We start from the raw sequence: 14,278 nt of genomic DNA on the forward strand, positions 1-14,278 counted from the left end.
TCTGAAAATATTAAATAGTAAAAAGAGGAACTGTCTGTTAAATAGAATCTAATATATAGCAAAACCTTAATGATTTCGACTAACCTAAGAGAATGTATTTATAGCAGAGATTTTGAGAATCTAATATATAGCAAAACCTTACTGATTTTGAGTTAAAAATGTATTATGAAATATTTTTAAATGTTTTATTTCTGTAGTCTTCTGGAATTACATAAACAGAATGTGATTAGAGTTCCTCAGAAGAATTACTTTAAATGAACAGATAGAAAGATTTGAATTTATCATACTATTTTACATTCCAAATGTATGGTTAAAAAAGTGGCTCAGATAAATATATATCTTAATTAAGTAGAAGGGTAGTATTGTTATTCTAATATAATTGTTTATTCTATTTTGCAATCTATCTTTGCATTCATATTTATGTGTAATTGTAACCATAGTGTAATATAGTTTTTTTCTATTTTTTCCACTGTGCATTCTATCATAATCTTTTCCATATTGCTACATAGTCTCTATATTTATAGCTCTTCTGTTAAGTTAATGAACCATAATCATTCACTTATTATTGAACTTTTGACTTGCTTTACATTTTTTACTGTTATACTGTTAGATTTAGTAACTTCATGTGCATAGCTTTTTTTTTCTTTTGAATAACTTCATATATTTTAATTTTAAAAATATATTGCTTGTTCCATGCTTTTGCTATCTGTGGAGAGAGACATTTCAATTTTCATATTAGTTCTTTTCCTGATTAATAAGCAGTACTCGTTCTTTATATAAAATGTGACAAATATGGGAAAGTATAAGAAGTTTGGTATTTAAAACCTATAAATAAACTTGGTGTGTAAGCCAGTGGGGGAAACAAGACATAATCAAAAATAAGTGAGTAAGTAGGCAGATCAATCTGAATCCTGAGAAAAAGTGACTGTTACTAGCTGGACCTTACAAGGCAGTAGCATCTTTCTTGTCCTCCATTCTTTGCTGCCACCTCCAAGTATCTGTTTTGGGCTGTACTAATTTCCTCCATTGCTTTGCAGATAGAAGACTCTCCACTCCCATTCTATCCCTGGCATCCCATTGGTGTGTTCTGATACCTGTATTTGTTAGTTGTTTAAGTTAACTGAATTTTTTGAGTGTGGGCTGGCCGAGAACCTTCATTTTGGGGGGAACTATTTTTACCTTCAGTTTTAAATAAGAATTTACAAGTCAACCTTTCGGACACAGTCTGAACCAACCCCTATGCTTTGTTAGATTTTAGAGCCTAACTTTGGCCACAGTTCAAGATTTTGGTATTATAGTTTGTAAAAAGGAGCTTAAAAGCTATTGTTTCTCATTCTTTAAAATATCTTGTACCAGAATCAGTTAGGATATTAATTATGGTTTAAAAAACTTTTAATGCAACAATTTGGTTTTCTTGTATTGTTGCCTGAGATGAAACTGAAAACTTTTATGGCTTTTCATTCTAAATGTATAGTAGGTATAATTGGAGGACTTAGTTTTAAGGGAAATCTAGAAATTTTCTTATTGATTGCTTTTAAAAAATTCTCAGCTAGAACTGGTGGCATACTTGAGCATTTTCAGGTAGATCCTCAAAATACGTGCATGTTCTAATTTGAAACTTCGTTATTTAAAAATGTCACTTTTTCTAGTTTTAAAAATATTTTAAAATAAATTTATATATAGATATTATACTGAATATCATATTTAGAGGTTGTAATTGATATGTAGCTTATCTAACTTTTTAATAAGTGAATAAATTTGAATAATCTATTTAAAACTTTGGGACTTGATTAGTATCCTTAAATGGGCCACTTAAAATGTACTTTTGGAAAATAAAAAATTAAGAATTGCTCATTAATTCCAGAATTTTTTGAAAATTCTCCCTGTTTAGCGTGCAGAATCACTTTAACTACTCTATGAGTAGAAAACCGTGAGCAGATCACCTAATTCATATCTTCCTGATGTTGGCATCTTTTATTACCACAGTAATGGGAATCATTGTATATTGAAATAAACATTATTCCTTTATGTGTTTTCTTTCTCTGCATAGCATCTTTGTTTATTGGGCCCAGGTTTATTTTTAGTATTTGATACGATTATAGGTATATGATGTAAACCCAGTGTAAGAAAATTTTTATTAAAATGCATTAGCATTACTTAAAATCTAAAAGAAATATTTTTTTAAAAAAACTTCCTTTGGAAACTACTTAATCTTTTTTCTCTGTAAAGGAATTTTCATATTATTTGTGTCCTCACACATTTGATACTGAACACTTTGATCAGAAATTACTAATAACACCTTTTCATAACTGAAATTGACGCAACTCCTATAGTCTTTTAGACACTACTCTCGTGTTCTTTATTACTCTAGGTTATTTTCCCCAATTACTAGTCTTTAGACCAGAAGGCAAAGTTTTAGTATTTCATACTTATTCTCGTCTCTGTAGCTAGCTAGCTTTAGCTAAAGCACTTATGGCTTGATTTCTTTTACCACAGTCTTAATACTATTACTTTTCAAGTTCAAGGTGGAGAATTTGCATTGTTAACTATTCAGCAGTTTGATTTGATTGTAAAACTGCTTTTTTTCTCTTGCTTGCTTTTAATTTTGACTTTGTGTTGACTAACATGTCAGAGGTGTTTTGATTTGGTGTTTATGTTTTCCAAACCATTTGTGAAGATGATAGAATCTTACTCTTTTCATCATGACATGTTAATTTTAGTATTAAAACTTTGGTACATTTGGTAAGATAGAAGAAATAATTGTCATCTGTAGAATTTCCTTCACATATATTTACCAGCAAAGCTGAATTTGAAATGAGAGAAAGAGTGATATATAAATCAGTTAAATAAGTCTCCAACTCCTTGGCCTTTCATTTCTAGAAGAGGTAATTGTAGTATAACTGATCAATAAGTTCCGAACTCAAGGAGTACTTCCTATGATAAACAAGTAACATAGGTATTAGGGAATGTAAGTACATTCTAGTTATGTTTATATAGAGAGATTTAGTGACCCAACTTAGCATTTTATAGGCCAGCATTGCTACTTGAAAGTAGAACTTACTATAGGAAGAAAGGCTTATGTAAGATATCCTATAATCCTATATCTGAATGGAAGTCTAATGAGTGGCAAAGGCTACACTTAGTTGTTTAAAAAGAACTAAAAAAAAGGGGGCTCCTGGGTGGCTCAGTCTGTTAGGCATCTGCCTTCGGCTCCAGTCATGATCCCAGGGTCCTGGGATTGAGCCCTGCATCGGGCTCCCTGCTTGGCGGGAAACCTGCTTCTTCTTCTCCCACTCTCCCTGCTTATGTTCCCTCTCTCGCTGTGTCTCTCTCTGTCAAGAAAATAAATAAAATCTTTTAAATAAATAAATAAATAAATAAATAAAAAGAACCAATGCTATGGAACATTAGACAGGACATCTAAGTTTTCAGTATAGCCATCAGATCACTGATTAATACAATAAGCAAACATTTGTTTCAGTCTTCCCATCTGTAAAATGAAATTTAGTATTATTTTCTGAGCTATTTTACCAAGTCATGTAAATATTCTTTCTTTGGCTCTGCTGGGTATCCTTGGGCAAATGACTTTTAAATTGTCCAGGCTTCTTTGTTTCTTTTCCTTCTCTTCTTCCTCACCTCCTCCTCTTCTTCCTTTTCCTTTTTTTATGAGGGGTTTAGACCAGATGATCTTTAACTACCTGACTTAAGAAATCTAATTTTGTGATTTCTGAAGAACAAGTGAATTACCTATTTGGAGGTACTAGATGGACTAGATGATCTTGAGTGTTTTGATAGTCCAAGAATGTGTAAAGTGCTATGAGATCTTAAAGAAAATGAATTTTTAAGATTATAAACCATCATTACTAATAATGGTCCTAAGTATTATATAAATTATTCTCTCTCTTAAAATATTTATATATTTTAGATCTATTTTAATTACCCCAAACATTATTTTGGGTGTTGATTATAATTAATAGCAGATTTAACTTGTCATAAAATATTTTATAGATTATCTTAATAGATAAAAGTTATCCCTGGGGCACCTGGGTGGATCATTCAGTTAAGCATTTGACTCTTTTTTTAAGTGTTCGATTCTTGATCTCAGCTCAGGTCTTGATCTCAGGGTCATGAGTTTGGGAGTCTACTTAAAAAAAAAATTATTAATCCCTAAAATACACAATTGACTTAGTAAGGCTACCCCAATAAAGAATAATCTGGCATTATAATGCTAAATCATTACCTCGTCGATCCTAAGTCATCTATTAATATTTTATTCTACTTAAATACTGCTAAAGAAGTAGGAAGAGTTTCCTTGACATGGATTTTTATTTTAAATGAACTATTTCCTCAAGATTATAAGTCTCTCAGTTATCTTTGGAATTATTCAATTATGAATACATTCTTTTTTTTTCCTTGCAGTTAAAGTTTATATCAAGTAGCGGGATAAACTTGTGTTACATCTTCTCATCTTACATACCTTAAAACTTTTCAAAATGTCCTTTATGTAGGATTATTTTTACAGCTTTGGCTTTCAAGTATACACAGGCAGTGTTCAATGAGACACAAGGAATTTAGAATGCCATTTTACTTTAAGATGTTTGCCACCTTGGAAGTAGGGGTGGAAGAGGGAGAGGATACCAAGGACATGAGATAGAGCATGTTTTTTTCTTTATGTTCACAATGAATCTGTTTTAGATGAAATGGATCAGAGTAAATAAATAGAACCAACCTAAAGAAGTGTGGTAGGTACACAGCATTGCTAATTATGGTGTCTTTGCCATACTGAGTAGAAGTTGGTCTTGTACCAATTCTTATTTTCCTTGTTATTGTGGCTAAATTGTTGTTTTTTAAAAAAGTTTATAATTGAAAATTTTTTTCTTAGTTTTAAATAGGTGATATCTTTACATGGTTCAAAATTCAAAATAAAAGTGTCCTGTGGGCACCTACTTTCCCTCTCCGTTGTCAATAATGTTCATTTCCGGTATCCTTCCAGAGATATTTTCTGTGTGTATGATGAAAAGTCACATATGTTGATAGAAACAGTTATCAATGTTCACTGCTTTGTATAATTCCTTACTAAGATAGAATTTTGGTTTTTTACTATACTGATTTTCTCTGTAGTGTTGACCATAGCTTTTAAGGATTTTTTTTTACATTTTTAATATTTTATTAAAGTTGAAGCACTTTGGCACTGATGAGGAAATTGGGCACTTTGAATATGTCATAATGGTCTATCACTGATTTGCATCCTAACCATATAGTAGACTCTCTGACTCTTTTTGCTTTCCTTGGATTGTATTCTACCAGCCAAATGAACTTTTTGAGTTTTTTTTAGAATAGTTGAAATTGAAACTAAGTGACTTGGACATGGATGTGTTAACACTCTCTGGTTCTTATTCGTGGAATTTATTTCCTTTGAAATGAGATTTGATATGGACTTCCCTCAAAAGAAAAGGTTTTAAAAGATTAATTTATCTATATTAAATCTTATGAAATAGAAATGTGGACCAGGTCCTCTTTCATAAATTTTCTTTTTGAATTTCAGCAATATGTTATTTGTCCTTCTAGACGTTTCTATACCCCAAGCATATATATAGTCCATGTATATGAGTGTATGTCTTTTTTTTATATGAATGGATTTGTTATCACATATACTCTTCTCTAACTTTTTTCTTATAATATTTTTCTGTGTTAGTTCCTATAGATTTCTCATTCTTTTTCACAGGTACCCAGGGTTCTCTGTAATTTATTGACCATTTATTTATTCATAAACTTCTGGGTTATTACAGTTCTTAAATATTATAAATGTGCTACACTAAGTATTGTTAAACATATTTATGTATCTTTGCTACTTTTGTGAATATATCTGTAGGGATAAATTCCTAGAAATGAAATTACTGGTTATCAGAGGATCCACATCTAAAATTTTGATAGCTGCTGCCAAATTGTTCAAAAATGCTGAACCAGTCTGCATCTCTATTAACAGTTGAGACCTGATTCCCCACATTTTTATTAACATGAATTAGAGTTCTTTCTTTTTCTTTGTTTCTTTCTTTCTTTCTTTCTTTCAGGATGGTTTAATTTTCTAATCTTTGACCATAGTCCCCGTGTTTGTTTTATCTAAAAAATCTTTCTGTGTTCCAACTAGCTCTCTGAGCTGCTTATTAATTGCTCTCAAAGCTTTTGTGAACTACATAAAACACAGGTATAAAGTTACTTTCTGAAAGAGTATTCAGACATCATCTACAAATGCAAATTTTGAAATATTTTTTAATTTCCTTAACATTGATTTTTTCAAAAAAATCAGATATTCAGACAATATCTATTGACTTCATTCTGAAAGAGGAGAATAATGTATCTTCCACCATAGTATTTGCATATTTTATTTTTGCATTGTCATGATTTTATAACATTTATATTTGCAGTCTGTTTTTTGACAGTATTTCTAACAGTTGTTTAACTGTATATTTAGGGGTTTCAGTGTTTATCATACTACTGTTTTGTAGTATGTAGCCTCATAATTCATAAGTTCCTAAACCTGACTCACCTTTTGGCTGGCTGATGTTGGTATTTTGATTTGAATTTACTTTCCTCTCCCAAAAAATGAATTCACAGGTGCTTGCATTTTTGAGACTACTATATGTTGTATTTATAAATGAATGTAGCTATATATAGAATTATTGAATTCCTTCTTTTTTTTCCTTAAAGTTTTAAACCCTCTATTCTACTGTCTTCTGGTACTGAATATTTCCAAAGCTTGCTAGAATATTCCCCATTATGTGTAAGTAACTTCCCTTTTTTGCCTGGATTATCATAAGAGTCTTTCATTATACTTTTAAACCTCTGTGATTTCATCAGAATATGTCTTGGTGTTTATTATTATATATTAATTTTTCCTGGAAACTAGTAAGAAATTTAGGTCATCCTCTTAGGTCTTCTCCCTCTCCTTCAGTTTTCTTGTATTATATCCTTGAATGCTTCTTTTTCTATTGTTTTCTTCTGGGTTATTTATTGTTCGTATATTGGATTTTTCTTGTTTCTTTTATCTTTATGTCTAATTCTTTGCATTTCTTTTTTCCTCTGAATTGTTTTTCTTAAGCCCGTCCTCCAGGTCACTATTTTTCTGTACATTTCTGCTTCTATGTGGTTTTCATAGTTTTCATTATTTCATTATTACTTAAGTTTCTTCTTTCTTCCAACTTACTTTTAGATCTCTTCTTGTTGTTATATCACTTTGTTCGGTTATTTAAAGAGTTCAGGTTCTCTTTAATTTATTTGGAAGTATAGGGGATATTTGACTAAAATTTTATTGTTTCCATTTTTGTAGGAATTTCTTAGTAGGTTCTCTGTTGGATACTCTGTGCTTATTATTTGTATTGGAATGAGGCTTGCTATTTGTTGAACATCATGTGGGGATGAGACAGGGAGAGGAAGTGAATCCTGATAGCTTCTTCAAATTACATAGTTTTCTCAGCATACTTTCTCACCAAATCTTTACCATAGGAGCATACAACCCCGTAATAAGCACATCACCCAAGTAAGAGGTAGTAGTGACTTAGGAGTGAAGTTTTCTTGGAGCGCCTGGGTGGCTCAGGTGGTTAAGTGCCAGACTTAGATTTCAGCTCAGGTAGTGATCTCAAGGGTCATGAGATGAGCCCTGCCCCCGCACCTGTGAGCTCCCTACTCAGCGGGCAGTCCACTTGAGATTCTCTCCCCCTTCCTCTGCCCCTCCCTTTGTGCATGCTGCGTTTGCGCAAGTGCTCGGGCATGCATTTGCTCTTTTTCTCTCTCTAAAATACATAAATCTTTTTTTAAGTTAAAAAAAAAGAAGAAGAAAGAGTGAAGCTTTTCTAGGCCATGTTTCTTTTATTTGGAGACTTAGTTGATCCTGGTTAGTGACTGAAAAGCTTATTGCTGTTTCTTCTACTGTATCCCTGTCTCACCTTCAAGTACTTTCTCTCTGTCACAGGTCTAGATTGAGAGAAAATAGATCTATTGCATATATCAGCTTCTTTGGAAGTTCCTGTTTTAGTTGAAAACTATGAGTACTAAGGAGGACATTTATAATCAGGGAGAAAACTATATAACTATTTAAACACTTCATAGTATTTTCCTTACTTTTTCTCCCAACTTCCGATATTCCCAAATTCTTTGATTTAATTATATTCCTTGGTTAGATATTAAGACACTGCTCTTGATTCTGTGGCTCTAGTTGTATTTAAAGACAAAGGCATGAGTTCAAGTAATTCAGCAGAATTTTTCTATGTGTTAAAGTTTATATTGAAGTTATATTGTAGAGAACAACATTATCAGACCCTTAAAAAAAAAAATCATAGTCTGCTTCTGAGATTATGGTCTCCATAGATGAGAATCTTTTTAGTTGGAGATCCTGAGTTTACAAAGCCCAGCACCTGAAATACCAGTCACAAGGTCTTCATGGCCAACTGTGATTTTTATTTTTGGAATAAGATCCGTGAGTTCTTCTTTTTCCTTTCACAGGACAAGCAGGAGGACATGAAGACTATTTTGGAGGGCATAGATCCGGCCAAGCATCAGGTGAGGGAGGCCTTTGATGCTTGTAAGCTACTACATAAGGAATAGATGTTGTAGGTAACCAGAACTCTGAATATCTGAATTCCAGCCAAGAAGTTCCAGGACCTTGCTGGGTGACAAAGGAAATCTTCTTCAATTGAAAAAGATTATGAAGTTCTAATAAAAAGAGATTTATGTTACTAGTAGTTTGCTTCCTTAGTATTCTTTTTATGTGGTATTCCTAAAAAATTTCTTAGGTGAAAATAGATTTTCTTATTCAGATAGTTCTTTTGCATTCTTCCTTACTGGGAGATTCAACATACTACAGAGAGAAATTCTAGTCCTTTGCATTCAACTTTGTTCATCAAATATCTGAAACTCTGACTTAGGGAGTTATATTGGATTGCTTTTTATATAATCCTCAAATAAACAAAAAAATAAGTGAAACATTTACTCTATTATTCATACCATTAATTTCTATAAAGTTAAAATTATCCCCTGTAATTTAATTTTGAAATTGGTTTTTAAGAAGGTAAATGCTTATTCATAAGCAAACATTTCTTTTTAGAAAATGTTTTGAATTTCTGCCTGATGTGGTTTTAAGAATCAATCAAATTTAGTGTCCATTTTAATCCAGAGAGATTTGTTTAAACTCAGCAAGCAGTGCTTAATTTTAAAATCAGGAATAAATTGTGATTGTATCACAATTAGCTTAGGCCTTCTAAAATAAATTTTTCAGTATCAAGCCACTCTTAATCATAATGCTTATTAAGCATCTTCATTATTGGCTTGTTGAATGAGAAGTTGCTATATTCATTCTAAATATATTTCACAAAACATTATGTGAAAATATGAATTTTTACTCAGTTATATAGTATCTCAGGCTCCTATCAAAAATGTAAAGCTGAGTGTTATTTCAAATAAAAGATTTCTCTCTCCTCAGATTGGTTAAAGGAAACATGATTATAAATCTCTCCCTCTAAGCTGTAAGTCTCAAAAACTTGGGATACCTTTTTTAAATGACTTTTGTGGCCCACTTTTATTAGAGGTTCAGATTCAGCAGATCTGAAGTGGGGAATCTGCATTTTAAATGATATCCCAGGAGATTCTGATGGCAAGTTTTCCATATTCCACACTTTGAGACATTGCTAGAGTCCGTAGATTATTCTGCATCAGTGTTGAGTTCTCTTCCTTTTTCATCTTTGCTTAATAATCCATCATTCTTCCTCCAGCCAAACCGAGTAAGTTTGGTTTTTCTCTTTGTTACTTGCGATTTTTAGAAACTGAGCTAAACACAAGCCCTAGAGTAGTACCTCAATCTTTTTTCCATCTCAGTTGTCCTAAGGGATATGAATAAGATCAGTAACAGCAGATCACTAAGGTAATAATTAAAATACAGTGGTGGATTGGAAGAACATACCCCCCAGGGGAGACCATCAGACTCCTCTAGTACATATATAGTTTTATACTCCCTCCCTCTCCTGCGATTCTGGTCTTTCCCTTGACAATCTCCTTCTCCAACTCAAAGAAGTACTGTCTCTGATATAGTTAAAATCCTTAGATGTATAACTTGGGTGTCCATGGCTGTGATTTTAAAGGAAATCAACTTACTTTTTAAAAAATAAACCTAATTTTAAATTAAATTTTGCTATCTAAGTCCAATTGGGAAAAAAAACGAATCTATTTCCTCCTAGGTGCTTATTCATCAGAACCAGAACTTTGCAGTGTATTTTTCATGGATAAGATTTTAGGGGACTTATAAAGTTCTAATTATCCATTTATCAATATATTTCAACCATTATTGATTAGCTTACCTTAATTAACTTTAAATATGACCTCCCACTTTTTATAGGTTAACTTTTTATTAAGGAATAACATATATACATATTTTTTTAGTTTTACTATTCAAAGCTAGAAAACTTATCTATTTTTTCTTGATCTAAAGCTATTTGTGAATACACAAAACTCCTAATACCTTTTCTTTTTGAAGACCAAGTTCTCTCTTTCTAGGTTATTGTATGTTGAATGAGTCCTTTTCAGCTATCTCAAGTTTGTTAAATATAAGTACAAATGACATCCAGTCAAGAAGGTAAAGTCAGTGTTAGTATATTTTGAAAGCTCTCTGCTCTCTATTGTTTCAAGTATGTAGATATAATAAATAAAATAGGGGAGAAAAACAAACTAAGCTAAAATTATGTAGCTATAGTCAGAAACAAGATTAAAGAACACTGGACTAGAAATGGAGCGTGGATCCACAGCTGAAGCTATAGGCCCAAGGAGAATTAAAATTTTTAAAAAGGGGGGCTATGGGGGATGGGATTTCAATTTCTGTAGGGCAGTAGGGACTGAATGCATTGCAAATGGAGCAGGCTAGTAAATCTAGTCTACTTGACTGAAGCAAGGAACTGGGACCTTATTGCCCCACCTGTGAACAAAAACGGAAAAAAAGCTGCAAGCAACTTCCTGCAGTTCCAGTTAGAAATGATTTGTTCTTGGTAGAATGAAGATGCAAAGACAACAGTGTAACTAAGAACTTGGAAAACACTATTTTTTGATTTAGTGAGCAGAACTGAAATAACTCCAGGAGACCAGAAGTATACGTTGCCAATGAAAGATCTGCTGAAATGGACTTTTAGGGCCAGATTCAGGCAGTTTTCAGACTATTTGATGAGAAAGGGATAAATTTGTGGATAGAAATAAAAGAAAAAACTCTCATGCAAAATGAGCTTTTCAAAAAAAATTATGAAGCTCAAGAGCAAATCTACATGGAGAGATAGTCAAAATGTAAGCAAACAAACAAAACAGCAAAACCGGAGAATACAAGCCCAGGCAATTGAAATAAAAGACTTTAAACATGCTTATTTTAAACTATAACCAGTAGCCATAAAACAACATGAGACAAACAAAAGCCAATAATTATGAATTAAGAACAGATGGATATGAAATAAAAAATTTAGACTTTGTGAGAGGGAAAGTTGTGGAAATAAAAAATATATGGGATAAATAGTATATTGGACACAGTTGAATAAAAAATTAGTGACTCAGGTGATTGAACAAGAAATAACACAATAAAGTGTAAAGATCAAGAAATGGAAGATTCTATGAAAGAGAAGTTGAGAAAAAGAGGGTAGATTGAGAAGCTCTACCACACATTTGAAGTTCCTGAATGAGAGGATAGAAATACAAAGTAGAGGCAATGTTTGAAGAGATAATGATAGAGAATTTTCTGAAATTGAAGCCAGACATAAATACTTGGTTGAAAAATTAATAAGTAAAACAAATGAAACTGTAGAATTTGAAAGATAAAGAACAATATCTTAGAAGCTACTAGAGGGGAAAAAATGCATTACTTCAAAGGAACAACAATCAAATTTTTGACAGATTCTCATCAACAATAATAATCACAGAAGACAGTGGGAAGTAATATCCTCCAAATACCAAGGAAAAAAATAGAATTCTGTACTCGACTACTCTTCCAGAGAAGGAAAAATAAGCTTATTTTCAGATCTACAAAGAATGAAAGAGCTTACCACCTCAGATCCTTGCCAAAAGAACTACTAAAAGATATGTACATCAATAAGGAGACAGATATATCCTGGAGGAAGGCGTGGGATGCAGGAAGCTACGGTAAGCAAAGAAATTAGTAAAACATATTATAAATATAAATTTTTTAATACAAAACCTAGATTTTTATGCTTAAAACCAAAGTAATACTAAAATTCTAGACAGCAATAGCATGAAATTCAGAAGGATGTGTTAGAAGGTTGAAAAGCCATGCTAGGGTCCCTGTGTTGTTCAGGAGAGGAGGATCAGGTACTGAATAACTTTAAAGATTTCTTTTTAGCAAAATATATCAGTAATCAGAACAAATATAAATCTATTGAACACAACTGTTAAAGGGAACAACTTTTGAATTAGATTAAAAATCAAAATCTAGCAAATTCTGTCTTCGAGGGATAAATCTAAAGCAACTGATAGGGGAAGGTTGACAAAGTGATGGAAAAAGTTCTGTAAGGCAACATTAATATCCAGTGAAATGAGATTTTAAGCCAAAAGCATTTTTAGAGATAAATGTTCCTTCAACTGATAATAACAGTCAGTTATTAATAGTAACTAATAATCTACCTTCTAAAAAAAAATAGAAAATTACAAAGTTACAAGAAAGATAGGTCTGCATTTGTGGTGATAGATTTTTTCCACAGACTTCTGTATGAAGCTGATCAAACGGATAAAACAATTATTAAGAATAGAAAAATCAGATTTGCTCTTGTAAATAGCTAACATTCTGTTTCCACTATATATACTATGTATTCTTTTCCAATACATGGAACATGTTTAAAAATTGTCCCTGTTTTAGGCTACAAAGTCTTTAAAACAAACTCCTTAGTCACATGGACTAAATTCTTTGATCTCTGTTGCTTTAAAATTACAAATTAACAATAAAACCTTTTTTAAAAATCCCATTCACCTAGAAAATGAAGAGAAAACACTTGTACATAATTCATGGGTTAACGAGGCAATCATAGTAAAAATTACAAAGAAATTATCACAAAAACTACACATCAAAACTTAGGTGGGAGGATACAGCTAAAGTGGACCTTAGAAGGAAAGGTTTTTTTATATATATAAAATGAAAGTAAATGAAGCTAATAAAAGAACAACAAATAGCACCATGAAGTAAGGAACTAATAAAGATAAAAACAAAATTAATAGAATAGAAAACAACAAAAAATAGGGATAAAAAATAGGGAAGAAAAGCAAACTTAAAAGCTGGTTTAACAACAACAACAAAACACAACTACTGAAATAGATAAAATAAGGCAGACTTTTATTTAAAAGTGGGAAAGGCACAGGTAAATGGTAGAGATTTAAAGGGAGTTATAACTATATGATACAGTAGAGATCTTTAAAATTTATAAGGTAATCATATGAACAACCAATATATGAAATAAATGCTGATTTTTTTCTGTGAATATATAAATTTATCAAAATTGACTCATGAATAGAACAATAAGTATATTACACATTGAATCTGTAGTTTAAAGTCATCCATCCATTGAAAGGAAGAACCTCAGATGAATTTATAGGTGAGTTTTACCAAATGTTCAAGGAATAAATAAACCCTATATTGTTCTAGCTGTTTCCAAGAACAGAGAAAGAAGAGTGTTACAATGTGCAATATTTAAGTTCATAACTTTGAAAAATAACTTTCTGTGTTTATGAAGGAAAAATACCATAAATTATATCCTAAAATTTGATTGATCTGAACAAATATTGGCTTTGCTAACAAACCCAACATTCATAAGTAAGTAGTATATACAAATTTGATTCCTATTTTAGAGATTTATTTATTTACACTGAGAGCGCATGCGTGTGCGTACAAAAGAGCGGGGGTGGGGGGGCAGAGAGAGCGAGAGAGGCTCAAGCAGACTCACCACTGAGCGCAGAGCCGAATGCAGGGCTCTATTCCCAGACCCCAAGATCATGACCCATGCCAGAATCAGGAGTTGGCCACTCAACCGACTCAGCCACCCAGGTGCCCCTGATTTCCTATTTTAAGAGAAGGATTTAGTGGTCAGATATTTTGGGGCAAATTACATATGTTGTAGGATTTACATTATTGATTTTAGGACATGAAATATAAATACATTATAAAGTTGGGGCATTATTTTACCTACCATTTTCTCAAATATAATTATGTTTTTCAAAACCAAAGAATGCAAGGAAAATAGACAGCTTTTCACAC

General features: G+C 32.0%; 1 protein-coding gene across 6 annotated transcripts in view; it reads left to right on the plus strand.

The window, feature by feature from the left end:
• Positions 1-14,278, plus strand: part of ANKHD1 (ankyrin repeat and KH domain containing 1) — a 126,212-nt gene that overhangs the window by 59,048 nt on the left and 52,886 nt on the right. For 3 of the 6 annotated variants that reach the window (XM_064595991.1, XM_045893723.3, XM_064595992.1), the window contains exon 11: positions 8,500-8,556. The exons of 2 other annotated variants lie outside the window; for them this stretch is intronic. In XM_064595991.1, the coding sequence (XP_064452061.1) occupies positions 8,500-8,556 (57 nt within the window). Of the gene's footprint in view, positions 1-8,499; positions 8,736-14,278 lie in introns of those variants that run through there. One more of the 6 variants, XM_045893756.3, reaches the window with a different exon arrangement.

This window comes from Mirounga angustirostris, unplaced genomic scaffold (genome assembly GCF_029215605.1).
Source record: "Mirounga angustirostris isolate CCGP_5_RB_7025 unplaced genomic scaffold, mMirAng1.0.hap1 SCAF_7, whole genome shotgun sequence".
NCBI lineage: Eukaryota > Metazoa > Chordata > Mammalia > Carnivora > Phocidae > Mirounga > Mirounga angustirostris.